Source organism: Mirounga angustirostris, unplaced genomic scaffold (genome assembly GCF_029215605.1).
Source record: "Mirounga angustirostris isolate CCGP_5_RB_7025 unplaced genomic scaffold, mMirAng1.0.hap1 SCAF_15, whole genome shotgun sequence".
Classification (NCBI taxonomy): domain Eukaryota; kingdom Metazoa; phylum Chordata; class Mammalia; order Carnivora; family Phocidae; genus Mirounga; species Mirounga angustirostris.
Genome location: NW_026991723.1, coordinates 59411765 through 59438529, shown reverse-complemented (window position 1 = coordinate 59438529; position 26765 = coordinate 59411765). Strand labels below are relative to the sequence as shown.

Below are 26765 nucleotides of genomic sequence, written 5' to 3'. Positions count from 1 at the left end.
GAGGAGTGGCCGTCTCCTCTGTACTTGCTTAGTTTTTCACTTTCAGTGAAATGTCCACTTTTATCCATTCATTCCACAAGTATTTATTTTGTGCCTGCTATGTGCTCTGGGTCCTGGAGACACAGCAATGAACAAGATAGACAAAAACCTCTGCCCTCATGAGCGACATTCTAATAAGGGAAGAGAGAATAAGTAAATAAGGAAAATAAACAGCGTGTTGCTAAGGGCGCTGGAGGATAACAAAGCTGGGGAAGGGGACAGAGCGTGAAGCTGGGAAGGGGGGCAGGTATAGGCTGGTGTGTGGAGGGTAGTCATAATGATGAAATGACATTTGAGGAGAGACTCTCAAGGAGGGAGGGATGAGCCAAACAGATATCTGGGGAGGAACGTTCCAGAGAGAGAGAACAGCATATGCAGAGGCCTGAGGCAGGGGTGTGCTTGGCATAATTGAGGGACAGCAAGGAGGCCCATGTGGCTAGAGCAGAGTAAGTGGAGGAGAGTGGGAGGAGGGGAGGTCAGGAAGGCCCGGTTGCAGGGCGGGGTACCCAGATTCATCCATTTAGTGGCTCCTGACTCAGTGTTGGGCACTGTGGCCTCCGTGATAGACAAGGCCTGGTGGCCCCCTTTGATTGATCTGGGTACGCGGATGCTCTGTGTAAGCCACGATCCACTGTGGATTTTGCTCAACGTGAGATGGGGCATCAGTGCGTGGCAGCCCAGAACGTCTAACGGGGAACTGCAGAGGTGTGTTTTGCCCCCTGCCAACAGTGAGTCACTAAGTCCAGCAGATTTTCCCTCCTGATCATCTCCTGAACCTGGCTCTGAACCTGGGTAGGCATTCCTGTCATCAGCTGTATCCTGGGCAGGAACCTTCCTCTGGCCCCGGGGGCCTCGGTCACATCTCACTCTGATGGGGTCTCTACACTGTGGCCAGATCCGACCACGTGATCCCCTCCACTCCACAACCCTTCTGTGTCTGGCATGAACTGTAAGTGTGTGAAGAGGGTCAGACAAGGGCCCTACTATTTGGAAACCAGACTGGGGGATCTGGGAGGTGGGGATTGGGGTTACTGGAAGGTGGACTGTCATTTTGTGGGTAAGGGAGGCAGCATGCTGCAGGGGGAGGCCCAGAAGCCTGTTCCCCACCGTCAGCAAGCCCCTCATCTCAGCCCTCTCTCTGTCCTCAGCAATGGCTCCCCCCAGAGGCACCCACTTTATTTATTGTTTCTCCCCTGCTCCCCGCGGGCAGAGGGAAGTCCATTAGTGTGTTTGCAGACTCCGCCAGCCCTGAGCAGATGCAGGGCTGATTTGCAAACTGTCATTGCCCTGGCCTCCTCCAGAGACCTGCATGCTGGGCTCAGCCTTTTGGCTCCAAGAACCACCTCCCCCAGGCAGACAGCCGGGCAGAGCCCCTATGCCCCGATTTCCCAAAGCGCAGCCCCTTGGCTTGCAGTTGGGAAGTTTAAATTAAATGCCACGAAGGAACCATAACAGCACATTGGGCCATGTTGACAGTGGAGAATGAAGTTCTTTCTGTTGATAGGAGCTCATTGGCTCGGCACAAATTAGAGAGGTCTTGAGACAAAGTGCAAAGAGTCCTGAGCTGAGCACCTGGGATCCAGGTTTGCGTTCTGGTTGGGCCGCCGAGTGTCTTGGTGACTTCGGACAGCTGTTTACTGGCCTCTGGGCTTCAGGTCCCAAGCTGTACATGAAGATGCAGGCAATCTTAGAATCCCCCCTAAGCTCTAAAATTCTCTGAATCAAAATTTGAGGATGTTTCTTTCATCCAAGAAGCCGAGGACGGTGGTGTGCCCGGCATGGCTTGGCAATTCTGGAATTGTCCAGAGCTTGGCAGAGGCACTCGGGAGCTGAGACACTAGGGCTCTTAGTCTCCCCTGGCCTGATAACTCTGCTGGGTGACTTGGGCAAACCACCTCCCCCTCTTTGAGCCCATTTTCTCATCCATAAAATGGGAATGATAATCTCTTGCGCTACTCCTTAGGTCATTGTGAGAATCAGACAAACATGAATGTGGGAGGTCGGCGTGAATATGTGCCTGAGTGGCGGATGTTGTTACCATTTTGGGATGTACCTTACCCTGTATGGGCACATGCATTAGCCAGTGTAATACAAGAAGATGCCCCTGCTGTGTAGAGTCCAAGCAGGTCGATTCAGCTATGTCGCAGGGAATGACGCTACTTCCATGCAGTGCAGACCCCCCGGAGGGGTTGTGCTTGCTCAGTTCCGTGCCATCCAAAGTCCACCATTGATGTGTGTGTGTTTGGAGGAAAAACACACCACAGATAGACACAAAGGACTCTCGAGTTCTTTTCAGCTGAGACAGGAGATGACACACATTGGCGGACAGAGGCTGATCTCTGTGTATCCAAGAGGAGTCGAGCCAGTCTGAGTATATCTAACAGGTCAAGCTCTGAAATGAAGAAGCAATAAGCCAGTGAAATGGTACTATCACCGAAACATGATTGATCAATTGAATTCTATCAGAGACAGTGGACAGTGAGATTAACTCAGGCCTGATAGGTTCAATGAGTTAAAGCATGATGTTCATTTCAGCTTCATTTCACCAGTCTTTGCTTGTGAAATTGGTCAATCAATAGAGGTTGAAGATCATATATATATATATATATCGGGGACCATCTTATGGGGAATATAATCTCAGTAGTTGGCTCCTGGCTGGGGCTGCCTGCCTCGGGTAATGGAGACAGAACAGGGACTCCATCAGCCCCATCGAAATGGCCTGATATCTTCTCCAAATGAAAAGTATTTTTGGATCTCTGACGATTTATCTTTTTTTCCTCCCTCTCACTTTGATCTATGACAAAACCCATACCCATCTTGGAGAAATATAGTGATTTCTTCTGAAAACATTTGTGCAATGATCAGATAGATACACTTCAAAATATGAACCTTCTTTTTGGTTATATTGTCCTTGGAAAAAAATAAAGACAGTAATTTAAAAACCCAAGTGGGGGTAATGCAAAGATATCAGTTTAAATATGATTTTTAAACCCTTTTATTTATTTATTTCTGTGCAGTGGAGGATGGGGGACAGACTGCTGTGTGTGTGGAAGCCAAAAAAGAGGGTGCATGCATAAGGAGGCCTTCCAGGTGTAATTAAAATGAAGCCTTAAGCATTCTTTGATCTCATTTAAAAGCACAACTCATAGAAACAAATCACCCTTTTGCTCCCGGTAATATTTCATCTGCTTTGGAATATTTTCACTATGGTGGTTAATTTAACATCCCTCCTAATTAGCGTGCATCTCTCTCTGTAAGGTGGAGTAATTAGGTACTACTGTACAAGGTAATAGACTTGGACAGTATGGATTAGAGCGAACAGACTTGTCCCGTGGCAATGCACAAGGTATTCCTTCCTGCCTCTTCTTTGAGGTCATCTTGATTCAGTTAAACACAAAGAAATCCCATCTCTCTTTTTTTTTTTTAAGATTTTATTTATTTATTTGACAGAGAGAGACACAGCAAGAGAGGGAACACAAGCAGGGGGGAGTGGGAGAGGGAGAAGCAGGCCTCCTACAGAGCAGGGAGCCCGATGCGGGACTCGATCCCAGGACCCTGAGATCATGACCCGAGCCGAAGGCAGACGCTTAACGACTGAACCACCCAGGCGCCCCAGAAATCCCATCTCTTCATATCAACGCCACAAGAGCTTCAGTTATGTATCGGCACTATGTGTACATCAGAGTATACATTAGGCTCTGGATAACGCGGAGCAGCGCTGAGCAGCTAGACAGAGAGGAAAGAGCCTTGTGTACTTTGCTCTCTTCCCCCACCCCCGATTCTTGCATTCCAACCCTCCTGAATTATAGCCATTCCCAAGCACCACATTTTCACGTGCCTCTGGGCCTTTGCATATGCTGTTCCCTCTAGTCGGAATGCACTTCCTCTCCCTGCCTCTTTCTTTGGCTCACTCCTTCCTACTCAATCTTAAGTCTTGGGCTTCATTCATTTTTTCCAGGTGGCCTTTTTGGATCACCCCTGCCCCCAGCCTGGGTTAAGTGGAGTGATTTAGTATAGGGTTAGGAGCAGACTCTGGAGTCAGACTGCTTGGGTCTGGATCCCAGCTCTTCAGTCTCTTAGCTGTGTGACCGTGGGCAAGTTACTTAAGCTCCCTGTGCCTGAGTTTCCTCATCTGTAAAATGGGAGGGGCAATCACAGACCTAACATTATGGGATTGTTATGAGGATTAAGTAGATACAGTGCTTAGAATAGTGCCTGGCACAGAGTAAGCTCTGTATAAGGGTCGGCTACCATCCTTTGGCTCCTGGGGCTGCCTCCACTTCTCAGGCTCCTCGCACTTACCTTACCGCATTGGAATTATTCACTTCTCTATGTCCTCCACTCAAGGGCAGGGGCTAGAATTTAGACCCCTCTCTGGTTCAGGTGTCACTCACAGGGCCAGACAGCCAGCAGGAGTTCGGTGCACATTGCTCAGGAATGAATGGATCCACAAGGCTTGGAGTGGGCATCAGGGGCCTCGTGTGTTCCCAGGCTCAGCTCACTTTGGACCTGACCTGTGGCCCTGGACAAATCCCTTTGCCATCCCGGAGTGTGGAATCATCAGTCCCTTGGGGCCTTTCCCTCACTGACAGCCTATGAGTCATTGGGTAACACACGGCACAATCTGATTCACTCTGGTCGAACCTGAACATATTTGGCAATTTGACAATTTTGCGTTTTTCTTCTCTGAGAAGAAAGATTGAGTGAGACTAATGGCTGAATAATGGTAGTTCCAATGGAATTTCCTGCACGCAACTTTGATTTTTCTCGGCCCAGTTTAAGCTGGGATTTTTACAATCACCCAGAACATCAATTTTGTTTCAGGGCTGCCACGGGACATTTCCAGCCCTGCCACCGTGGTGCCCAGCACAGGGCCTGGCTCACAGTAGATGCTCTAGAAATGTTGCTGGCTGAATCTTGTCTGTGCCCAGAAGCCTATCCCCTTTATCTCCACGTCTTGTCTCCTCTGCGTATCTGGGGTCTGGCTTGGATGGGCCCTCCTGCGGGGCCCCCTCCCTGTTAGTCATCTTTGGGTCATTTCACGTGTATTCTCCTTGCATTCTTTCATCAGCCCCGGGTCTCTTGATGGTCCTATTTTACAGATGACAAAATTGAGGATTCAAGAGACAGTGGGGATTTGGCCCTGAGCCTGCCAGCGTTCGGGGTGCCCAGGCTTCCCTGTTGTGTGCGCCCCATCCACCACAGGGCCTAGCTTTACTCTAAGACATGGTGAGACGCATGCAGGTATTTGCTGTGGCCTCGAACACGTTACTTCTTACCTTTGCCACGACCCTCAGCTGGAAAATGGGGACTGACATGACAGGATGGCTTGTAAGGAGTAAAATCCAGGCCATAGTGGTGGCCAGGGCAGCTTGCTGAAGAGACCCAGCGGAAAGGGCCGTTCGTTTAGCCTGTGGCTTTAGAGGCAGGCTTCAGAGATGAGGTGGTTTCTAGGCTGAGCTTTGATGGGCAGGGGCGAAGGCGAGCCAGCAGAGGGATGAGGAATGAGGAGTAAGTAGCCTGCTGGGATGGTGTTGTGGGATGACTGGGGGGTGACTCTGACTGCAGGGACGGACCATGGAGGCCCTGAAGGCTGGGGCTTCTTGAGGAAGCCTTGGAGGGGTTTTCGTGGTGAAAGCGATGGTGATGGCAGCTAATGTGGGTTGGACACTCACTTTGACCAGGCACGTTACGGGGATGGTCTCATTAAATCTGACAAAAGCCCCAGGGATTGTCCGGCAGACCACGGTCCCCGTTTACAGATGAGGAAAACGGAGGGTGTTAGTTTTAGCGGCTGACTTGAAGGGTGAAGGGGAGTGGAGGGAACACTGCGGGCACCAGGCCTAGGCACACACCGCAGCTGAGTGACCTCAGTTACTCAGCCTCTGGAGTCTGACGTGCCAAGACCCAGCTGTGCCGCGTCTTCACTGGGGGAGGCAGGACTGGGGGCACGGTGGGTGTCAGAGAACCGGGCTGAGAGGCAGCAGCCTGGCTGGGTGTCACTACCCTGGAGCCCTGCAGGCCAGATCGGGAGCAGACCTCGGACCCTAGGGTGAGGGTGGGGGGCACTGTAGTGCATAAAGCAGTAATGGGACCTGGGACTTCTCACAAATTCAAAAAGATTAAGGGTAAATGTATCCTAGTGAAGAAGAATGCGATTTCTTCCTCTCTGACTTCCTCCCAGAAGCCCCCAGCAACCCCCCACTACCCACATGTCTGTTCCTAAACCAAGTATTGGCAAAGAGAATAGGGTTCCCCGGGTAGGCTCGGGCAACTGTTTAGGGGTGGAATGGATATTGCAAGGGGGGGGGGTCTGCCCTACAAAGACTGTACAGAACAACCAAAATGGGAAAATAAGTTAATGCTCATGTAATACTATTTAATAGACAAAATCTAGGTAGATTCTGGAGGAAAAAATGGTTAGAAATGACTGACTCAGCCTCTGTGGTGGGTGATAGGGCCCCTGAGGCCCAGAGAGGGCTCACACAGCACGTAAGGGCAGAGCTGGAGCTAGAACCCAGGTCTGCGGGCTCTCAACCCTTTTCCCACGGGGCCCTGCCACCGCCCTGCCATGCAGGGGAGCACCTGGGAGGATGGAGGGGGTTCTGTAAGGGCTCTGGCTCTGGCTGGGTTCTGGAGAGAAATGGACCCGAGAAAGGCTGAAGCCTGACCCAGCGGCTCCAGGCTCCCTTCCTGGAACAACCTTTGGCTGGGGTTGCGTCCCAAAGGCCACGATACCAGAAGGTATTATGGAGATTCCTGTTTGTATTTATTTTTTTTTCCCTCCCAGGGAGCATCTGCAGACATAAAGTACATGACAATTTCTTTATTTTTATTTTTATTTTTTTAAAGATTTTATTTATTCATTTGAGACACAGAGATACACAGAGAGAGAGCATGAGCAGGGAGAGAGGCAGAGGGAGAGGGAGAAGCAGGCTCCCCGCTGAGCCAGGAGCCCGATGCGGGGCTCGATCCCAGGACCCTGGGATCATGACCTGAGCCGAAGGCAGATGCTTAACCATCTGAGCCACCCAGGCGCCCCAGTACATGACAATTTTTAAAGAAACAAACCAGAACCCTTCAAGAAAAATGCAAACCTGAATCTGCTGTGCTCTGAAGAAAATGCAATGGGTTTATGATCTTTGAAGACACACAAGAGACAGCTTTCTCTTGACAGATGGGAATCTGAGGCTATTTTGCTTCCTCCCCCTTTGCGTGACCAGACCCAAGTGTGTAAAGCTTTTAGCTTCAAAGCCGGGTTGTGAATAACATTGGTTTAACCTGAAATTTAAAGCCAGCATTTCTTTGCTCTCCAAGACGGGGCTTCCTGCCCCTTGCTCCCCTGAAGCTAGCTTCCAGAATGTTAATTCTACAAGCCATGGTTGACTAAGCCCAGCACTGGGTCTATTACATATTATTTGATTTGGAGTAGAAAAAAAGATTTAAAGATACCATGCCCCCCGTATACCTTTGTACTTTGGCTCATGTCTGTCCATATATTTAAGCATACCATTCACATTGCACGTTCAGATTTTTCTCCCTGGGATAAAATGGGTCTGAGCGTTTCTGTAGCTTGTCTCCAAGACCACGTTCCCCAATGAAGTCAGATGGCATCTTTGCAACACAGATGAGAAATGCTACAGAAACTTCCACGGGAGACTTGGAGGTTCAGACCTGCCCTTGTGCCAGGGATGGTTTTCGGGTATTCATTTTTGTAGCTGTATCCGAGCATATAATTGGTTTGTTTGGCTCACACTTGCTGTGCACCCACTATGTGTGGTACCCAGAGGCAGGTTGTCTGTGTCCCTGGCCTAAGAATTAGGCCTCTTTTTGTCAGAGGTTTTTTTTTCTTAAAGATTTTATTTATTTATTTGCCAGAGAGAGAGAGACAGCGAGAGAGGGAACACAAGCAGGGGGAGTGGGAGAGGGAGAAGCAGGCTTCCCGCCGAGCAGGGAGCCCGATGTGGGGCTCGATCCCAGGACCCTGGGATCATGACCTGAGCCGAAGGCAGCCACTCAAGTGACTGAGCCACCCAGGTGCCACTTGGAGGTTTCATCCTGGTTGACATGTGTGCCTTTTCTGGTCTGATTATTTTTCAATTAACATTTGCCTCCTCCACTGAACAGAAGTCCATGAGGGCAGGGCCGGGCCAGCTCTTGTCCATCGCTGATGCCAGCATTAGCGTGGCACCTGCTCACTAAGGTTGGTTAAGGGAAGAGTGAATGGGGGTGTCTGGGTGGCTCAGTCGGTTAAGCGTCTGCCTTCGGCTCAGGTCATGATCCTGGGGTCCTGGGATCGAGCCCTGTATCGGGCTCCCTGCTCCAAGGGGAGCCTTCTTCTCCCTCTCCTTCCCATTTGTGCTCTCTTGCTGTCTCTCTCAAATAAATAAATACAATCTTTTAAAAAGAGAGAGAGGGGGCACGTGGGTGGCTCAGTTGGTTAAGCAATTGCCTTCGGCTCGGCTCATGATCCTGGAGTCCCAGGATCGAGTCCTGCATCGGGCTCCCTGCTCAGCAGGGAGTCTGCTTCTCCTTCTGACCCTCCCCACTCTCGTGCTCTCTCTCTCTCTCAACTAAATAAATAAATAAATAATCTTAAAAAAAAGAGAGAGAGAGAAGAATGAATGATTGAATGAATGAGGTCAGATGGAGGGATGCTGGCATTTGCAGACCAGACCTGCGGAATGAAGGTGGTCATCACAGGTATTACTGACTTGTTCATTTATTCCACAAATATTCCCCATGGAGGAGACAGAGATGAATTAACTGTGGCTTCCCCCTGAGGTAGCTAATAGTGCAGTGTCAGAGTGAGGGGCCCAGGGGGTTGACTCCTAAGAAAAGGGAGAGAGTGGTCAGAGCCCAAAGAGTAGGAGATGAAGCAGCTGGCACAGAAAGGGAGGCACCCTGGAGGAGGAGGCACGCGTGCTTACAGGCTGCGTCTGTCCTGGCAACAGTGCGCATGTACATGGGGAATGGCTTCCCTTCCGTAGCGGCCGGTGGATGACCTGTGGGTGACTGCCTGACTCCACGCATCACATTCAGATGCCCACTAGTGCAAACTTCACCTTGCCAGCCCTGAGTCTTGCCAAAGGATGAGGCTTGGGAGCAGGGCTTCAAAGGCACAGCCTAACCTAAAGGAACGGGCAGTTCAGGTACCGGGACTGAGAAATGGGGAGGGTGATTACTCCCCAGCCCCTCCCGTGGCCCCGCAGTGCTCCCCTGATAGGACTCAGGTCCTCCCTGTGGCCTTCTGTGGGCTCCGGGGCTGCCTGGCCATCCCCCGCCTGCCTCTCCGCAGTCCCCTGGGGTCTCTTCCCCTCACCATCCGGTGCCTTTCGTCTCCTTCTCATGTCTAAGCCTTTGTAGGGGGCCTCCTCTGCCTGGCACACCCTCCCCACCCCCACCCCCTTTGCCCAGCTGACCCTTTGTCCTCCACTCTCCGTTCAAGCATGATTTTCCCGTGGAAGACTTCCCTGACTCCTCCCTGTGCGGTCACAGCTCTTCCTCATTCTCCATAGTCCTGTGCATATGTTTCTAGACACTTTTTCTACTTGGCAGTAATCACAGTTTGTAGCCATATGGCTGTGTGAGTATCGACCAAAGTGAGCTGCCCTTTCTAGTTTGGAAAGCGGGGTCTGTCTTAGTCATCACTGTATCCTCTGTTGTTTTTTTCCAAACGTCACCTGGTACAGAGTAAACACTTCATCCGTATTTGTTCAATGAGTGATTATATAGGTAGAAGTGTCCCAGCCTCCTCAGGAAATGACCAACGTCAGGCATTGATGAGAGTGACAAGGTAGACCTACCTCACCTCCCTCCCCGATGGAGAAAGCAAGGGGGTTGCTGGAGGGGCAGGGACAGCGGGAGGGATCATAGGTCAGGGCACACGCCCGGGGAGGTGGCTCTTTCCAGCTCGCCGTCCTCCACTAGGAGTTTCTGGGTCACCAAGACAGCCTGGACCCTCTCCCAGACTTGGCCCATGGGTGCTGTGGTTGACTTTCAGAAAGCCAAAGAAGGATGCAGCAAGTCTTCTTCCTAAAAGATGGCTTGGATCCCCGCAGGGCTGTCTGTGCTTGGAGAACGTGAACCTGTCCTCAGGGAGCTAGGCTTCCAAGGACCCCGGTGCAGACACTTGAGTTGGCCATGGGCCCTGAGCCTTTACTCAGTGACCAGATGGTGACCTTGCCCACAGGAGCCCTCAGCAGAGCCACCGTCAGTTTCCTCAGTGGGGGTGAAGCTCTGCCCTTCTAGAACTCTGAGCTGTGCAAAGAGCCCAGTTCTGTGAATCCCATGGGGGAGGGATGGAGCCTGAAGACATCTGGGGGAGGATGGCCTGGCCAGTGTGTCTGATGGAGCAGCCTGAGTGGGAGGGAAGTGGTGGGCACTGCCCAACTGGGGGCAGAGTGAAACCTTGGTGGGAGTCATCAGGGACTGGCTGACAGGAAGGAGCCTTCATTAGGAGTTTGGGGCCTGGCTGGCAGGATGGGGCTGGGGAGTATAAGTGAAGTTGGTGGACAGAGAGTAGTCTTTTAAGAGCGGATGTGGTCTATGACAGGGAGAAACTCAATGGGAGCACTGGGAACCGAGGGCAAGGTCATACTTCAGTAGGAGTGACTGGGGCCAGGATGACAGGCCAGAGCAATAGCTGAGGAGGAGCAAGATGAGTGTCCTCCTGTGTGTGTGTACCTTTGATAATGGGGTCATTTGGCAGATGCCAACCAATGGGAGAGCATGGACAGGGTTCTGAGCTCCCACATTCTGCTAGTCTCGATGCCCTTGTAGGTATGGTCCCCACGGGGATAGGCCATGATGGTAAAATAACTCTGAGGATGATGTCCCATGGGCAGGAACAGGGACCAGTCTTGTGGAAGACTCGTGTCATAGGTAGCCAGAGGAGGGGCCCAAACTCTAGGCTGGAGGACATCAGCCAGCGAGACCAGCGTCCATCGTGGCCCACATGTTGGGGTATCTAGTCATTCAGGCTGTAGCCTAGACTATGGAATCCTCTTGGGTCAACATGGAGGTGCGATCTGTTTTCTCAGGGGGGTTTATGAGCTGCCTCTGAAGGCCCTTCCTATAGAGATCCTGGGGTGCTCGGAGCTGTCAGCCTCCATGGAGGACTCTAGAAGGCCAGTATTCATGGGAACACCCACAGCTGATGTCTTTGCTCAAATGTCAGACCCTGCATTGCATCTGCCCCCAGATAGGACAGTTGGGGAAACACCCACTTTTGGCAGCATCTCAGTGACACAGCACCCCACTGCTTCAAGCTCCTTGGTTTGGCCTCCTTCCTCACATGACATGATAGATGAGGTCTAGGGCGGCATGTGCTGGCAGAGTGGGATGTGGGGGAGACTCGGGCAAGGCTTATGTGAGGACACCTGCCAGGGAGAGGTCTGATGAGTGCTGGTCTCCCCTGGGGCTTCCCAATGGCCAAGGCAGAGGCCTGGATTCCAGCAGTGTCTGTGGTCAGACCTGCATGAGTACCTGGGTCCTAGAGGTCAGCCCTGCATGAACAGCTGGGTCCTAGAGGGCCCCTAGGAATGAGAGCCCTGGAGGCCATTTCTTTGCTGGAAACTTTTCCCTCCTTGCTGTCTTTCATTTTGAATGGTTCAAACTCAAGGCTCACCAAAAATATTTCATCCCATTTTCTTTTTTTTTTTTTTTTTAAGATTTTATTTATTGATTTGAGAGGGGGAGAGAGAGAGAGAGTGAGAGAGCGAGAGAGAGCACACATGAGCAGGGGGAGTGAGAAGCAGACTCCTCCCTGCTCAGGGAGCTCCATCCCAGGACCTGGGATCATGACCTGAGCCAAAGGCAGACCCTTAACCGGCTGAGCCACCCAGATGCCGCCCCCTCCCCCCCTGCAATTTTCTTTTTTATTGGTAACTCATAATATTTTCTTTGAAATGTAAGCATCATCCCCAGAGCCTGTAACAGTGTGAAGAGCTAACAATACAGAACACAGAGAGAATTTAATCCTGTAGTTTCTTGATAATTCATGTTTTTGGGTAGGCAGTAGTACATTGAAAGTTCTGCAGTAAGACAAAACACAACAAAAAGCATGCTATGAGGAGTGTCCCTCCCTACACCTCCTGCCTCGGGGAAAGGAAGAGCGCTTTCGATGTTTCTCATGGTGCCTTCCAGAGTTCCTTTGGCAATATATATACAAAAGGAACATAAAGTCTTATTTTCTTCCTTTTTCTTACACAGGAGGTTATACGTTATACATGCTGTGCTGTAGCTGGTTTATTTTTCATGTGACGGTGTATCCCGAAGATCTTTCCATATCGGCTCACAGTGGGAGTCCTTGTTCCTTTATGTAGTCGCCCCGTATTCCACCGTGCGAGCACACCCTAACTTATTTGGCCAGCCCCTACAAATCAATTCTTGTGTTGTTTCCAGTCTTTTGCTACTAGAACCTTGTCCATAGATCACTTTCCATATGTGTGAGTCCAGTGGTAAAATACATTTCCAGAGGTGCAGCTGCTTTATCAAAGGAAATGTGCATTTGTGATTTTGATAGCTTTTGTCAAATTGTCTATCATGGGTGTGTGACCAATGGGCTCCCACCAGAATTGTATGAAAGCTATTTCTCTACAGCTGTCCCGGCACAGTGCTTTACTGACTGGTCACGTGGTGTGGTGGCGAATGTCCTGGGTGAGGGCATCAGCTCTGGGATGAAACTGTACCTTCAAGGGGTGGGGAGCTTCAGTCTAGAAGAGGCAGTGGCCCCTGGTGATTAAGACTCCCACTCAGGGGGGCACCTGGGCAGCTTGGCCGGTTCAGCATCCAACTCTTGATTTCGGCTCAGGTCATGATCTCAGGGTCGTGGTATCGAGCCCTGAGTCGGGCTCCGCGCTGAGCGGGGAGTCTGCTTCTCCTTCTCCCTTTGCTGCCCCCCCCTCGCCACACACTCTCTTTCTCTCTCTCTCAAATAAATAAATAAATCTTTTTAAAAAGACTCCTGGTCAACCTGAGCTCCAATCTTCAGGCAAATTACTTGACCTCTCAGGCCTCAATTTTCTCATCTGCAAAATGGGGGACATGTTATCTACCGTGGGGCCATTGTGAGTTTCGGACGAGATGACGCATGTAAAAAGGGCTTGGTATGGTGCCTGGCACATGGCTCTGGGAGGCTGGCTCTGCACTGACCGGCAGGGTGCCCTTGGCTGAGGAGCCCCTTGGCTGAGTCCCTGTCTATTTCCTCTCCTGTCAGGGGAGGAGGTGGTTGTGGGGGTTTCTCAGGCCCTCTTCCCAGTCTCACTGTCGGACATGCCTTTCTTCAGCACCTCATGTAACCTGCACTCCCCCTTCGTGTCTCCTGCTCATCCAAGGTATTCAGGAATCTCCAGTGCCCAACGGTCACTCACTGCCAGGCAGAGATTTCCTCCGGAAGCAGATGCGGGGAGACCTGTTCACGCAGCAGCAGCTGGAGGTGCTGGACCGTGTGTTTGAGAGGCAGCACTACTCGGACATTTTCACCACCACAGAGCCCATCAAGCCCGAGCAGGTATGCCCCACAACTCACTGCCCGCTGGACCTCCGGCCGGACGCAGGCTTGGCTTGCCCTCCCCAGGCGGTTGGCGGGGTGTGGGCGAGGATGCCAGGTTTTATTCCGAGACAGGCTTCTCGTTGTTCTCGGCCAAACTTGGATAGTTGCAGCCTCCCACAGGATCAGGAGGACTTGTCTGGGGTTCTGGTGGCTTCTTGCCTCGGTGCTTCTGTCTCCCCGGCCAGCCTGGTGGGGTGGGGGTGGGGGCGGTGGCATGACTGGTCAGGCTGCTCTGCCATTGCTGAATGGTGTCCTCGCTGAGCTTCCTCTACATGCTCATTAGATGGCACTTCTGAAGTTTTCCCACAGAACCATTCAAAGCCATGTAGGCTGTCTGCACAAGCTCCCGTGGAGGGGAAAGATGCCAGGGGGGATGTTGAGTAGTGAGGACTGAGCAAAGCCTCAAGGGCCACCATCTTATGACAGTCTGGCTGTCTGAGCAGTTCCTGTGAGGGCTTTCTCAGACCATCTAGCCACTTTGTTTTCAGATGAGGAAGCTCAGGCCCAGACAGGCAGAGAGACTTGCCTGAGGCCACAGAGCAAGTCATGTATTCACTTAACAAACATTGAGGAGTATCACCTATGTGCAAAGCATGGAGCCAGGCACTAGGTACTTCAGTGAACAAGATAGGCTTGGACCTGCCCTCAGGGAGCCTACAGGTATGTGGAAGAACCACAATCAGTAAGAATAACCCGAAAGGTCATGGATTACAGATGTCCTAGGTGCTGAGGTGGGGATGTCTGAGGTTCTCTGAAAGAATAAAGCAGAGGCTGAGCCAGCCTGGAGGCCACAATGGCCTCCTGGGAGGAATGCATTTATGTTGAGCCCTGAGGTGTAGGGCAGAACCAGGAGAAGGGATGTGGAGGTGGGGAGGAGGGTACCTGACAGAGAGAATAGCAAGTGCGAGATCTTGAGGTAAGAGGGGGCATGGCAAGAGTGAAGAATGGAAGGAGAGCCAAGAGAGCCAGCATGGCTCGGCCTCAGGGCACAGGGACGTGGGGAGAGGGGACAGTGATGTTGGGGAGATGGGCCAGGTCTTGTAGACTATGGTTAAGACTTTGGTCTTTCTCCTACAAGTGAAATCTCGTCCGGTAACAAGGTGGTCCGATGTGCTGGATGGAGCTGATCCCACACACTCTAGATCTTGAGCTTTCAGGAAAACAGTCTGTTTCCATCACAAACAGCCTTTCTGAGTAATTGCCGAAGCCACATTCCATCTGACGCAGGAGGAGAAAGAAAAGGAGACTTCCTTGGATGTGGCCTACCTTTCCCTCCAGAATCGGGGAGAAAATTTATCTTTTAACCATTGACAAGGTCACATGATTTTAGAGCTAGCAGAGACTGCAGAGGCAAGCTTTCAGCCCCCTCATCTTGTAGAGTCCCCGAGAGGGGACAGGGTTTGTCCGAGGTCACCCAGCAAGTGAGTGGTGAAGAGTGAGGGCTCAGGCCTCTACAGTCAGCCTGGCCTCTACCGCATGAAGCCTCCGGTGCTTGTGTTAAGCTCCTGTTAACTTGATGCAGATGTTCAGTGTTAGAGACTGGGTTTCGCTCCGTGTTTCACGTGATTCTCATGGAAACTCAGATCTGCATCCTATTTCATTTAACTTGGAATGACCAGGAAATTTGCGCTTCATAATTAGTAGAAGTCCAGAAGCCATCCATGTATTTACTCACTCGCTCAGACATTCATATGCTCATTTATCCAACATATTTCTTGCATGATGGCTATGAGGCTGGCACAGTACCAGGCACCCAAGGTGGGGAGGGATGAGTCAGGCATCAGCTCTGTCTGCCCACAGTCTCCCAGGGGCAACATGACGTGGATTCAGAACCTGCAAGGCGACGGAGAAGGTTCTGTGTTCCCTGGTGAGTGGGGAGGTTGCCTCAGTTGGGAGCATGGGGTGGGTGGGGGGAGGTGTTACAGAGGAGGCAACGTTGGGGGACAGGTCTGATAGGCTCATGTAGAGATGGGGCCTGGCGGGGAGGAGACCTGCGTTACAAACCCTGCAAGGGCCCCGTTCCTACAGTCTTGCTGTGCAGTGTCCTTCAGAACGGCGCGGACGCGACCGCGGGCCTGTGTCTGTGTGGGCTCCGAGGCGGGGCCTGCGGGCGAGCGTGTGGCGGGATAATGACTGACTCAGTGCTTTCTGGTTAATCTGCTTCACCTCCTCGTAATGGGCCGTAATGAGGAGAGATGGAAGGTGAGGCCACGGGGCTGCCAGGCACACACACAGGCATTGGACTATGAATGACATACCCTTGCTCCCGGTTCCCAGTCACTAGACAAATGACAGCCAAAGCAAGGGGCCACAGCCCGGGAAGGGGTGCATGTCAAGGGTATGAGCCCACTCTCCGCCTGGCCTGGTGAGCCCCGGAGCAAGATGGCCTGGTGATGGCACCCAGAAGAGGGCCTAGAGCTCTGGCAGCCAAGGGGGGCATCTCTTCCATATGTGAGCAGACCTGGGTCTCCATGGTCTAGTGGCCTTGGTGGGGTCTTGCTGTCAGTTTCACTGAGCAGCCTGTGGGGAAGAAAGGGCTTTTCCTGGCCTTGGGGTTGAGGGGGTTTGACTTGAGTCAAACTGAGTCCCGGCTCTGGCCTGTTGGGTGGGATGCTTTTTCTCTGGACCTCAGTTTCCACACCTGTGGCGGCAGGAACTGGGATTTTGCACAGCAGCTGCTCGACAGCAGTGGTCTTCCTCACCCATGCGTGGTACGGTGCAGTGTCCAAAGGGCTTTCACATCCATGCTCTCTCCTCCTTCGACTCGCGATTGAAATGCCCACTCAACAGTGTGGGTAAGATTGGTAGAGCCCCATTTTACAGACTGGAACATTTTTTCCCCCAGATTATTCCCCACCATGTTCAGCCCAGGGAGCTTCCAGGACTTTGTGGAGGCCGCAGAGCTGGAATTTGATTTTAAGGTCTTCTGTTCTCATCTTGTCCTGGATGGTTGCACGGGCCTTCTTATCCCCAAAAGATTCCAGGAGCGTTTTCTAACTGGCTGGTTCTCAGAACTGGCCTTCTGCAGCCAGAGTCTGTTATTCCAGAATCCTCAGAGGTTCGCCATGGGCTCGAGTGGTCAAATCCCCCTCAGTTACCCAGCCCACCCACTGGCAGGAAGAACATTCCTCTTCGGGACCAGGTGGGGGTCCTGCCAGTCACACCCACCCCCACCTCGCCGCTCTTCCCACCAAGATCTGCATGCTGGGTGGATAGGCCGGGCTTCTTGCTTTTATATGGACACTTAGTAAACCCTTGGCCCCCGGTGTCCTGCATACACACTTGCAGAGCAAAGAAACACTTCCTTCTCAACGTGGTTATTGAAAAAGCAATTCTGTTTTCCCTCCATGTGGAGAGAGTAAGCATCACCCTGAAGGAGAAGGGTAAAAAAGAGAAAAGAAACAGCGCTGGTGGCATGCGTGTTCCGAACAGTGGACTCTGAGTAAAACTCGCAGTGACGCTGTCGCTGTCGCCCGAGCACTGCCCCTCGCGGACGCCGCTCCCTCCTCCGGCCTCGGCAGGAAAGGCCGAGGGAGCACAGCCTGCCGTATTTACTCTCGGCAGACTATTAACCAACACCAGGCTATTAATCTGGCTTTTGAGCCTTCACTAAAGCCCATAAAAGCTCACAGTTGTCAAATGGAGTTCATTTTAATTTCCTTTCAATCACAGTAAATTATTCAGGTGATAAATCAGCTGGAGCAGCCTCCTGGCTGTAATAGAAACCCTAATTCCTGGCTAATTATCCAGCCCATTGCTGCCAACAGATCAATACGGGGCGCAAAATGGAACCAGCCCAGGGCCCTCCCTCCCATCGGGCCAGAGACAGAAAGACAGCTGGGGAAGGGGACGTGCTGCTGACCTCCCAGGAAGTTCAAAGGTCATGGGGGGTTAAACCGGGAGAAGGCTTGTCCCTTGTCTAAAAGAGAAAGCCACCAGAAATGCCTCCCCCTTGCTTGTGCTGCTTTGCCCTCTGAATGGTGGCATCTCTCCAGGCTGGTGGGCCTGGGCCAAGCATGGCCTGTGCCCGTGGGTGTCCTCCTCCTGGGAAGGGTCTGGTTTCTGTTTTTGAGCATAATTGAGCTTGGTCATCGGGGATGGTCTGAACACCTACCTGAGTCAGAAAAAGGTCTGGGGTGGTGGGGAAAAAGATGAGGTGCAGGGCATGCTTCCTTGCTTCAAGGAGCTCATTTTCCTCTGTAGTGGGTCTGGGCCCACCAGAAGGAGGTGGGGCAGGAAGAGGAGGGAGTGAGGAGACGAGTGTGAGGTAGGCTGAGGAAGGGGGAAGGCTTCCTGGAGGAGGTGCCATTCGTGCTGTATCTTGAGGGATGAGCAGAATCCAGATCTGTGGAGATGGTGGAACTGGCTGGAGGGGCGTTCTGGGTGGAAGGAACGATGTGGGCAAAGGTATGGCAGGGAACTGGGAGCCAGTCTGGGCGAATGGGATGTAGGAGGCGTGAAAGGCAGACAGGGACAGTGGGGCTGGAGAAGTAGGCGGTGAACAGACCCCAGAGGAAGGTGGAGGTGAGGAAGTCTGACTTTGCTTTGGGGGCGGTGTGCCCCGAAGAGCCCTGTGTCTGTGGCCTGGCACCACTCTGCTCACTTGGAAGCTACCTTCCCGGGGCCTCCTGCTTCTTGCCCTGGTCCCTATTGCTCCTGTTGGATCTCTCTTCCCGAAGCCCATCCTCACTTAAGAGGCCCTCACGGTTTCCCCCACTTGAGACCCCAGGCCCAGCCCTTCATCCCCTTCACGACCCTTCACCACCCGCCCCACGTCCCTCCGCTGGCCCCCAGGATGCTCTGGCTGTGGCCAGGCCTGACCTCTCACTGCCCCTCGTGCGCTGGGCTCCTCCTCCGTGCAAGGGGGCCACAGACGGCGGGCTGGCGTGTGTGTGCATGTGTGTGCGTGAGCCTGAGCGCGTCAGCATCGGGGGTGGCCGTGAGCATGCAGGATGGCAGGTACTGCAGTTCCGGTGACTTTCTTCATGTTGTTGTTCTCACTCCAAGCTCCTGCTCACTGTTTCCCTTCCATCTGTTTCTAAATCTTCCCTGGCCGGGCCCACCAGGAGTCCTGCCTGCCCTGACACACTTCAGTCCCCACGGACTTGCTTCGTGTGGGAGTTCATGAAAGCATCAGGTTCTAATCATTGCCACAGTGGTTGTTGTCGCGACGGTGTATTCACTGCTCCCCACGTGCCTGGCTCTGTTCTGAGGAGCACCTTCTGGTCCCATCTCATTACAAAGTCACAGCAGCGTTACCAGCCCCATTGCGGAGGCGGGATGGCTGAGGCTGAGGGAGATCAGCAGTGACTCCACACGGGTATGCAGTGAGTGCAGGGCCAAGATTGGAAGCCAGATCCCTGGCTCCAGGGTCCAGGCTGGTGGCCGCCGGGGCTGTCCCAGGTGCAGCCCAGTCAGGCTGCCCCACTGATGCGTACAGGTGGCGGGTTTCCTGGGAACACACCTGCGGGGTCAGTGTACTCACCTGGGAGGGGCTGCCACAGGAACCCCAGTGGAGGGATGAGCAGAAGTCTGAGGGCCGTGACTCTGCTGTTCTATTGTGACCTGCTTCTGCTCCGCTCGCCCCAGTCCTCCCCTCACGAGGCTGTGCTCAGGGCCAGGCTCCTCCTTTGCAGATGAAGTAGAAAGTGTTTAGGAGAGACAATTGGTAAGTCTTTCCTAGGAGGGATAACTGGAAAAATTAGGGCTGTTTGGTCTGAAGAAGGGAAGACTTGGGGATGTGAACAGGGAAGGAGGCAAGCTAAGAGAACTTCCTAGTAGTCCAAGCTTTCTAACCAGCTGAGTGGGTCTCCTTGTTAAATAGTGAGCTTCCTGTCACCAGAGGCATGTAAGTAGAATCCATCCTTATTCATATATGCTGTTTCAGAAGTTTACTAATCCACTGAGGACTTGATTAGCTAAATGGTAAGGCTCTTCCAACCTGAAAGAATAATTCTAAGGTAAGAAGAGCAAAAGGGGTTTGGTGGGAGGAGGGGAAGGAATAGGGGAGGCAACAAAAGGAGGCCTTTAATGCTGCAGGGTGGAAGGGACACTCAAGGGAAGTTGCCCCGCACCCCAGGAACTCTCACCAGGGTGGGCCAGCCAGGGTCACTGGAGCTGTGGCCCTGAGCACAAGGAGCTGGAGGCTGCAAGGTCTCGGGAGGCTGGAGATGACCCCATTTCCCCTCAGGCACAGAGCAGGGTGGGGGCTCCTGGTGAAGAAGCCAGGGCCAGAAGTCTGGGTGGTGGCGGCCACCGCCAGCCTTGCTGCTCACACAGGGTACTGGACCTCCTCTGCCCAGGAGCGCAGGGCCTCCTCAGGGAAGGAGGGTGGAGAGGAGGATTAAACAGACCCGTATCCTACCAACAAGTGCCACAGGTTGCAGGGGGGGCTGGCGGGGTGATGCGTAACTTAAGATAAAGGAATCACTAATTGAAAACCCCAACATAGGGTTACATAGGACTCTAGCTCACAATGGCTCTGTGAAGTAGAGGATGCCTGCAGTACGATCTTCATGTGGCAGATAAGGAAACTGAGGCAGAGAGAGACTAAGTAATGTGCCCCGATGATGTAGCTCAGCCGCATTCTCTGCTCCCTGCTGTTTGCGGGTGTAGACAGTCCTCCGGAGTCCGTGCCCTTTCCTCTGCACGAGCAGACACTTCCTAGTTGATTGAGTGGTTTCATTCAGCAGGTGTTCATTGAGCACCGCCCCTGGGCCAGGTACTGTGCTAAGTGCAGGGACACAGCAGCAACAGAGACAAATGTGCTCCCCAGAATTTACCCTACAGCAAAGGAGACCGATGTGGACAAAATGATTATACCAGTACAATTGGCGTGTCATGACCAACCATCGCAGAGTGTGATGGGTGCTCTGAAGAGAAAGATCAAAGGGTAAAGAGTGGGACCTCATCTAGATGGGGGGGTCAGGGAATGTCTCTGTGAGGAGGCACCTTTGAGCTCAAGAAGGGGAAGTGTGGCGGGAATAGTGTTCCGTGCAGAGGGAACAGCCTATACAAAGGCTTGAGGCTGGAAAGACTGTGGTCCAGGAACCACAAGATGCCCTGTGGGGCTGGTAAGCATGGGTGGCAGAAAACGGCCTGTGGTGCAGGGGTGGGGTGGTGGAGGCCAGATGGGGACTAGGACCAGGACCTTGGATTTTGTCTTGAGAGCAAGGAGAAGCCGCTGCAAGATTGCAAACCAGGGACTATCAGGATCCAATCCAATACAGATTAGATTATTCTGCTGCTACGGGGAGACTTGGAGGGTCGGGGGACAGGAGGCTGTTGCCAAGGTACAGATCATGTCACTGTACCCCTGGAGGTCACTTACCCTTGGGGACAGTTGTCAGCCCTGTGTGGGGTTGGCCTGCTCTCCAGTCTGGAACCCAGAACAGGAATTGTGGCCTGTGATGCACTGCTTCTCTCCACTCCTCTCTGCTTCCCTGCATCCCCCCATCTACCCCCAAGCCCCCCAGCTCTGCAGCCAGGCCCTCAGGTTACTAGAGTTGAGCTCAGATTTGATTCTGAGCTTTCTGATGGTCCAGGCAAAGTGGGAAGCCATCAGTTGTGTGCTTCTCATTGTCCACCAGGGGGAAAATAGGACAATTCCCCAAAGGGGGCCATGCCTTTTCTAACAGAGTGGAAAGGAAATTGTCACTTGGGGTTCCACTGGGGGGCCCTGTCCTCAGCAACATGCACAGAAGAGCCACGGCAGGCTTCATGAGGCTCCGTCTTCCAGGGGAGAGTGATGACCACATGCTCCGCAGTGCATTTCTGCGGGGGCAGGCCTGCTCTGACCACAGGGCTTGAGAAGGCAGCCTTGCTCGTAGCCCAAGTTAAACTAAGAAAAATCCCAGACATTCTGGGGCATCATTCCTAGATTTTCCAGTTTGATGCTTGGAAGATGTGCTACTATCTTGGGGCTTTGTGACTTCCTGCCACCCCAGGGTACCTCAGGGAAAATGTCCTACCCAGAGGATTTGGTCTCTAAGAATGTACCTCAACGGGATGCCTGGGTGGCTCAGTCGGTTAAGCGTCTGCCTTCAGCCCAGGTCATGATCCTAGGGTCTTGGGAGGGAGCCCCACATTGGGCTCCTTGCTCAGCGGGGAGCCTGCTTCTCCCTCTGCCTGCCGCTCCCCCTGCTTGTGCTCTCTCTCTCTCTCTGATAAATAAATAAAATCTTACCAAAAAAAGAGGGGCGCCTGGATGGCTCAGATGGTTAAGCATCTGCCTTCAGCTCAGGTCATGATCCCAGGTCATCATCCCAGGATCCTGGGATAGAGCCCTGCATTGGGCTCCCCGCTTAGCGGGGGAGTCTGCTTCTCCCTCTGCCTCTGCTGTTCCCCCTACTTGTGCTCTCTTGCTCTCTCTGTCAAGTAAATAAATAAAATCTTTAAAAAAAAAAAAAGAATGTACCTCATCATCAACTCAACTCTTGATGAGGAGAAGTTAGTAGTTTTGCATTTGACTTCTCTGATGTGGGCTTGGTGTGCAGGAACTTGGGGATGTTGAAGAAAGGAAGAGGCATATGTTTTAGAGATTAAGGAAGCAGACGGCTTACCCACACAGTTGCAGATGGACAGGATGGAACTGAGAGGGCGCGGCTGGACATTCTCATGGGAAGCAGGCACTCTCTGACCTAGTTGTACCTGGAAGCCTGATGACAGAGGAGGACTTTTTTTTTTTATATAAGATTTATTAGAGAGAGGGAGAGCATGATTGGGAGGGGCAGAGGGAGAAGGGAGAAGGAGAGAGAATCTGAAGTATATTCAGAGCTGAGTGCGGAGCCCAACGTGGGGCTTGATCTCATGACCCTGAGATCACGACCTGAGCCAAAACCAAGAGTCAGACGCTTAACTGACTGGGCCACCCAGGCTCCCCCAGAGGAAGACTTCTGACCCTAAGGCACGGTGGGGGTGACCCGGTGAATGTCCTGGGCTTTGACCAGTCTGATGAGTGACTCTTTCCATGGAAGGAGCCATAAGAGTGGAGAGGGTGGTAGGAGCAAGGAGAAGGACAGGAATTCTCTTCCCAGTTCTTCCCAGCATGTGGAGAGGGAGTAGAAACACCTTCCTGAACACTGAGATGCAAGCAAGATTTAACTTGGATGTCATCTTGCCTTCGGAATGAGGTAATTGCAAAGACTATGCTGGAATTCTTGCTCCCTAGATCTCCAGAGGAGTTGGGTGTCTCTAGACCAGCCGTATTTCCCTTATCCTTCAGCTGTCATCATCTTAAAGTGACCCAATGGTGAAACTACAGGGACGCTGGGTCCTCAGCCTTTTTCACTTATGCTACTCCTTAGAATCTTGCCTGGGATGCCCATTTCTTCCTGAACAGTTTTTAAAATATTTTCTAAACAATGGAATATTCTGAGTATTCTTTCTCTTCCTGTGGGTCAAGCAGAAGGGTGGCTTCCCAAGAAAAACCATCGTGCCTGCTTTGCAAGATCGAGGAATGTTTGAGGGAGCTTCCCCTGCTTGTGCTCTCTCTCTCTCTGATAAATAGAGAGCAAGTTGCCATAGTGTAAAAGCATGGGACAGGCCCCTGGGCTTGCGTGATGCCTCTTGGGCTAGTCACTTCTCTCTGGGTCATGGTTTCTGCACTTGAGGTGGGGGATCAGACTGGGTCATCCTTGAGATCCATTCCAGCTCTAACATTTTGTGTTGAGAAATAAAACAAATTGGAACTCCATCTCTTATTTTTATTTTGACTTGTTTAGTTTTTCTTCCTGTCCCTTCCACTCTTTTAGATGACAAGGAAATTCTGTGTATGTGGAGTTTAAAGATTACAAGCAAATTGTCAAAGAGCTGTATCTTGCCTGGATGTTCTTTCATTCATTCATTCATTCATTCATTCATTCATTCATGCATTCATGCATTCATTCATCCAGGAAATCTTTTCAGATACTTTATGTCCGTGACATTGACCACCTGTGCTGTGCCGTGTGGCATAAAATAACAGCAAGAGCTGCAGCCAAAGGTACTGTGTAAAAATTGAATTTGGGGTTGAGATATTTCCCCCTACCCAACGCTAAGCAATATTTGCAATTAAAAAAAAGACAAAAAGACAAAAAACAGAAGACTACTCCATTCCTATAGCTTGTTTGTGTTGAGAGTGCACTGCAAGTTTGGCTTAAGGAATTTGGCTATTTAAAAGCTCTTAAGAAAGCCAAACTTTATTGTTCTGTAAATTACAAAAAAAACCCCCCAAAACCAACAAAAACCAACCAACCAACCAAACAAACCCATACATAGATTTCTGGTTCTGATAACAAGGTCTCAGCTATTATAGGCACCCCTTTATTCTCAAACAATAGAAATACTGGATCAAATATAACAATAAAATGTTTTTGATATATATCTGAGGTTGAATTAAAGATAGGGAAATCCTTGGGAGCTGGAAATTAGGAAGGAGCTCAGAGCCAGAACTTTAAGTGTGTGAGCTAATGTCCCAGGGGCCCAGGGTACTTACCAGTCCTGGGCATAGTTCCTAGTGAACAGGGGCTGGGGGTGTTGATGCTGGTGCTGAGACTGAAGATATGCCCTTAGACCTGTGTGATATGGGAGTTAGAACTGAAACTTCTGCAAAAAACTTGAAACCTAGAAGGGTGGCACTTTCCACGTAATGAGTGATGGGCACATTTTGCCTCCAGGCTGATGAAAGCAACAGAAATTTTGATTCTGCATGGGACTCAGAGTAGAGCAGAAGTTTCCCATGGGAGGTTAAAATCCCAAGTTTGTGCCACATACAAGTGTGGTATCTCACTTTATATTATTCCCAAGAAACTCAAGAAGAGGAATTAATATAAAAACTGGACTCCTATCAGTGAAATCCTTGAGATGCCTAACAGAAGCACATGAAAAACCCTCCCCCTGATCCTTCCACAATCTAGTCCACACAACATATGCCTACAGAGCAAACAATAACCACTGAAGATGAGCTCACAATTTAAAAAGTTGCAAACCACACAAGGAAATGAGGAGGAAATGGAGACATAACCAGAAGAATTAGTACTGAAAGAACCTAAAATAACAGACAATCTGAAGGAAACTATAAAATGTCTACAGAGATGAAGAAAGGACTGGAAACACTGCAAAAGGACAAAATACCATGAAAAAGGAATATGTAGATTAGAAAAAGAACCAAAGACATTTTCTGGAAATAAAAATTTTATTAGTCATCAAAATTAAGATTTGAATTCATGGATTAAATATCAGATAAGACATAGCTGAGTAGAAAATTAGTGATTTGGGGGACAGAGCTGAGGCAATTGCTGGGAATGCAGTATAGAAGTCTAAGGAGGTGGGAAGTAAGAAAGAGAGGGTTACATGGAGTGCCTGGGTGACTCAGATGGTTAAGCATCTGACTCTTGATTTTGGCTCAGGTAATGATCTCAGTGTCGTGAGATCAAGCCCTGTGTCAGACTCCACGCTCAGCGCAGAGTCTGCTTGAGATTCTCTCTCCCCATCTCCCTCTGCCCCTCCCCGCCATGCTCTCTCTCCCTTTCTCAAATAAATAGGTCTTAAAAAAAAAAAGTAAGAGAGGGTTACAGATAAAGCAGAGTTTATGAGAAGGTCCAACATGTATCTAAGAGTTGCTCTGGAAAAATAAATAGGAAAAAATAGAGGTGAAACAATATTTGAAGAAATAATGGCCAAAGAATATATAGAACAAGACATGTGTCACATACATCTAGGCAAAGCAGTAGTGAAATTGAAGAACATCAGAGCCAAAGAGAAAGTTATAAAAGCAACCAGAGAGAGTATAAATTTTAGATTGACAAAACACTTTTTTCCAGCATCAGTTGGAGTCAGAAGATAGTAGAAGATATCTGTGTTAAGAGATAATAACAATCGATCTGTATTCAGATAAATGATCATTTAACAGTGAAGGCAAATAAAAACATTTTCAGACAAGTACACAGAAGGTTTACCACTCACAGACTTGCTGAATTGCTGAAGGATGTATTTCAGGAAAAAGGATATGAGAAACATCCAATTTTAGCTCTAGCATATGAAGAGCTTGGAAGTCATTACTTCCATGTTTACAACAACAAATAAAGCTGAGCAAATTGAAATCAACAACTTTTCTTGACCCACCAAAGAACTGAGGTTGAGGGCAAACAGCTACTGAAATCTGCAGAAATAGGAGCATACAGAGTTACACCAGAGATCTTCCAGATTAACATAAAACCTCTACTAAAGGCCTGTTTACCTCAGTTTCTGTTACCCAATGCATTATATCCAACTTTCAGCAAAAAGTTAGGCAAGAAAAAACAGTCTGAAGAGACAAAGTAAGCATCAGAAACAGACTCAGATATGACACAGATTTTAGGTTCATTATATAAGGAATTTAAAACAAGTATGGTATGGTAAGGGCTCTAATGGAAAAAGTAGGCAGCACAAAAAGACAGATGGGTAGTGTAAGCAGAGATATGGAAACTCTAAGAAAGAATCAAAGGGAAATGCTAGAAATAAAAAGCACAATAACAGAAATAAAGAATGCCTTCGATGGGTTCCTCAGTGGATAGGACAGCCAAGTAAAGGATCAGTGAGCTTGAAGATGTGTCAGCAGAAACTTCCAAACTGAAATGCAAAGAGAAAAAAACCCACAAAAACAAAGACAAAATCACCAAAACAGAACACCCAAGAATTGTGAAATAATTTTAAGAGGAGTAACATATGCATAATTGGAATACCAGAAGGAGGAAGAGAGGATGAAGAAGAGGTATTTGAAGTGGTAATGGCTGAGAACTTTCCAAAATTAATGACTAAACCACAGATTCAGGAAACTCAGAGACTATCAAGATGTTTCGATATCTACACCTACACATAGTCATAGTCAAACATCAGAAGACTAACGACAAAGAGAAAATCTTAATGAAAGCCAGAAGGAAAAACTGCCTTACTTCTAGAAGAACAGGGATAAAAATGACAGTGGATTTCATGTCAGAAACCATGCAAAGAGAAGAGAGTGGAGTGAAATATTTAAAGCATTGAAAGAAAAAACCCACCGACCTAGAATTCTGTGTCTCGGGAAATTATCCTCCAAAGGTGAAGGAGAAAGGAGCGCCTGGGTGGCTCAGGTGGTGAAGCATCCTACTCTTGATTTCAGCTCAGGTCTTGACCTCAGGGTCATTGAGTTCAAGCCCCACATTGGGCTCCATGT

At 50.5% G+C, this 26765-nt stretch overlaps 1 protein-coding gene across 1 annotated transcript in view; it reads left to right on the top strand.

Annotated features, from left to right (window-relative positions):
* Positions 1-26765, top strand: part of PAX5 (paired box 5) — a 182558-nt gene that overhangs the window by 50401 nt on the left and 105392 nt on the right. Inside the window, exon 6 of the mRNA XM_045881987.3 lies at positions 13377-13552. Within this exon, the coding sequence (XP_045737943.1) occupies positions 13377-13552 (176 nt within the window). The remainder of the gene's footprint in view (positions 1-13376; positions 13553-26765) is intronic.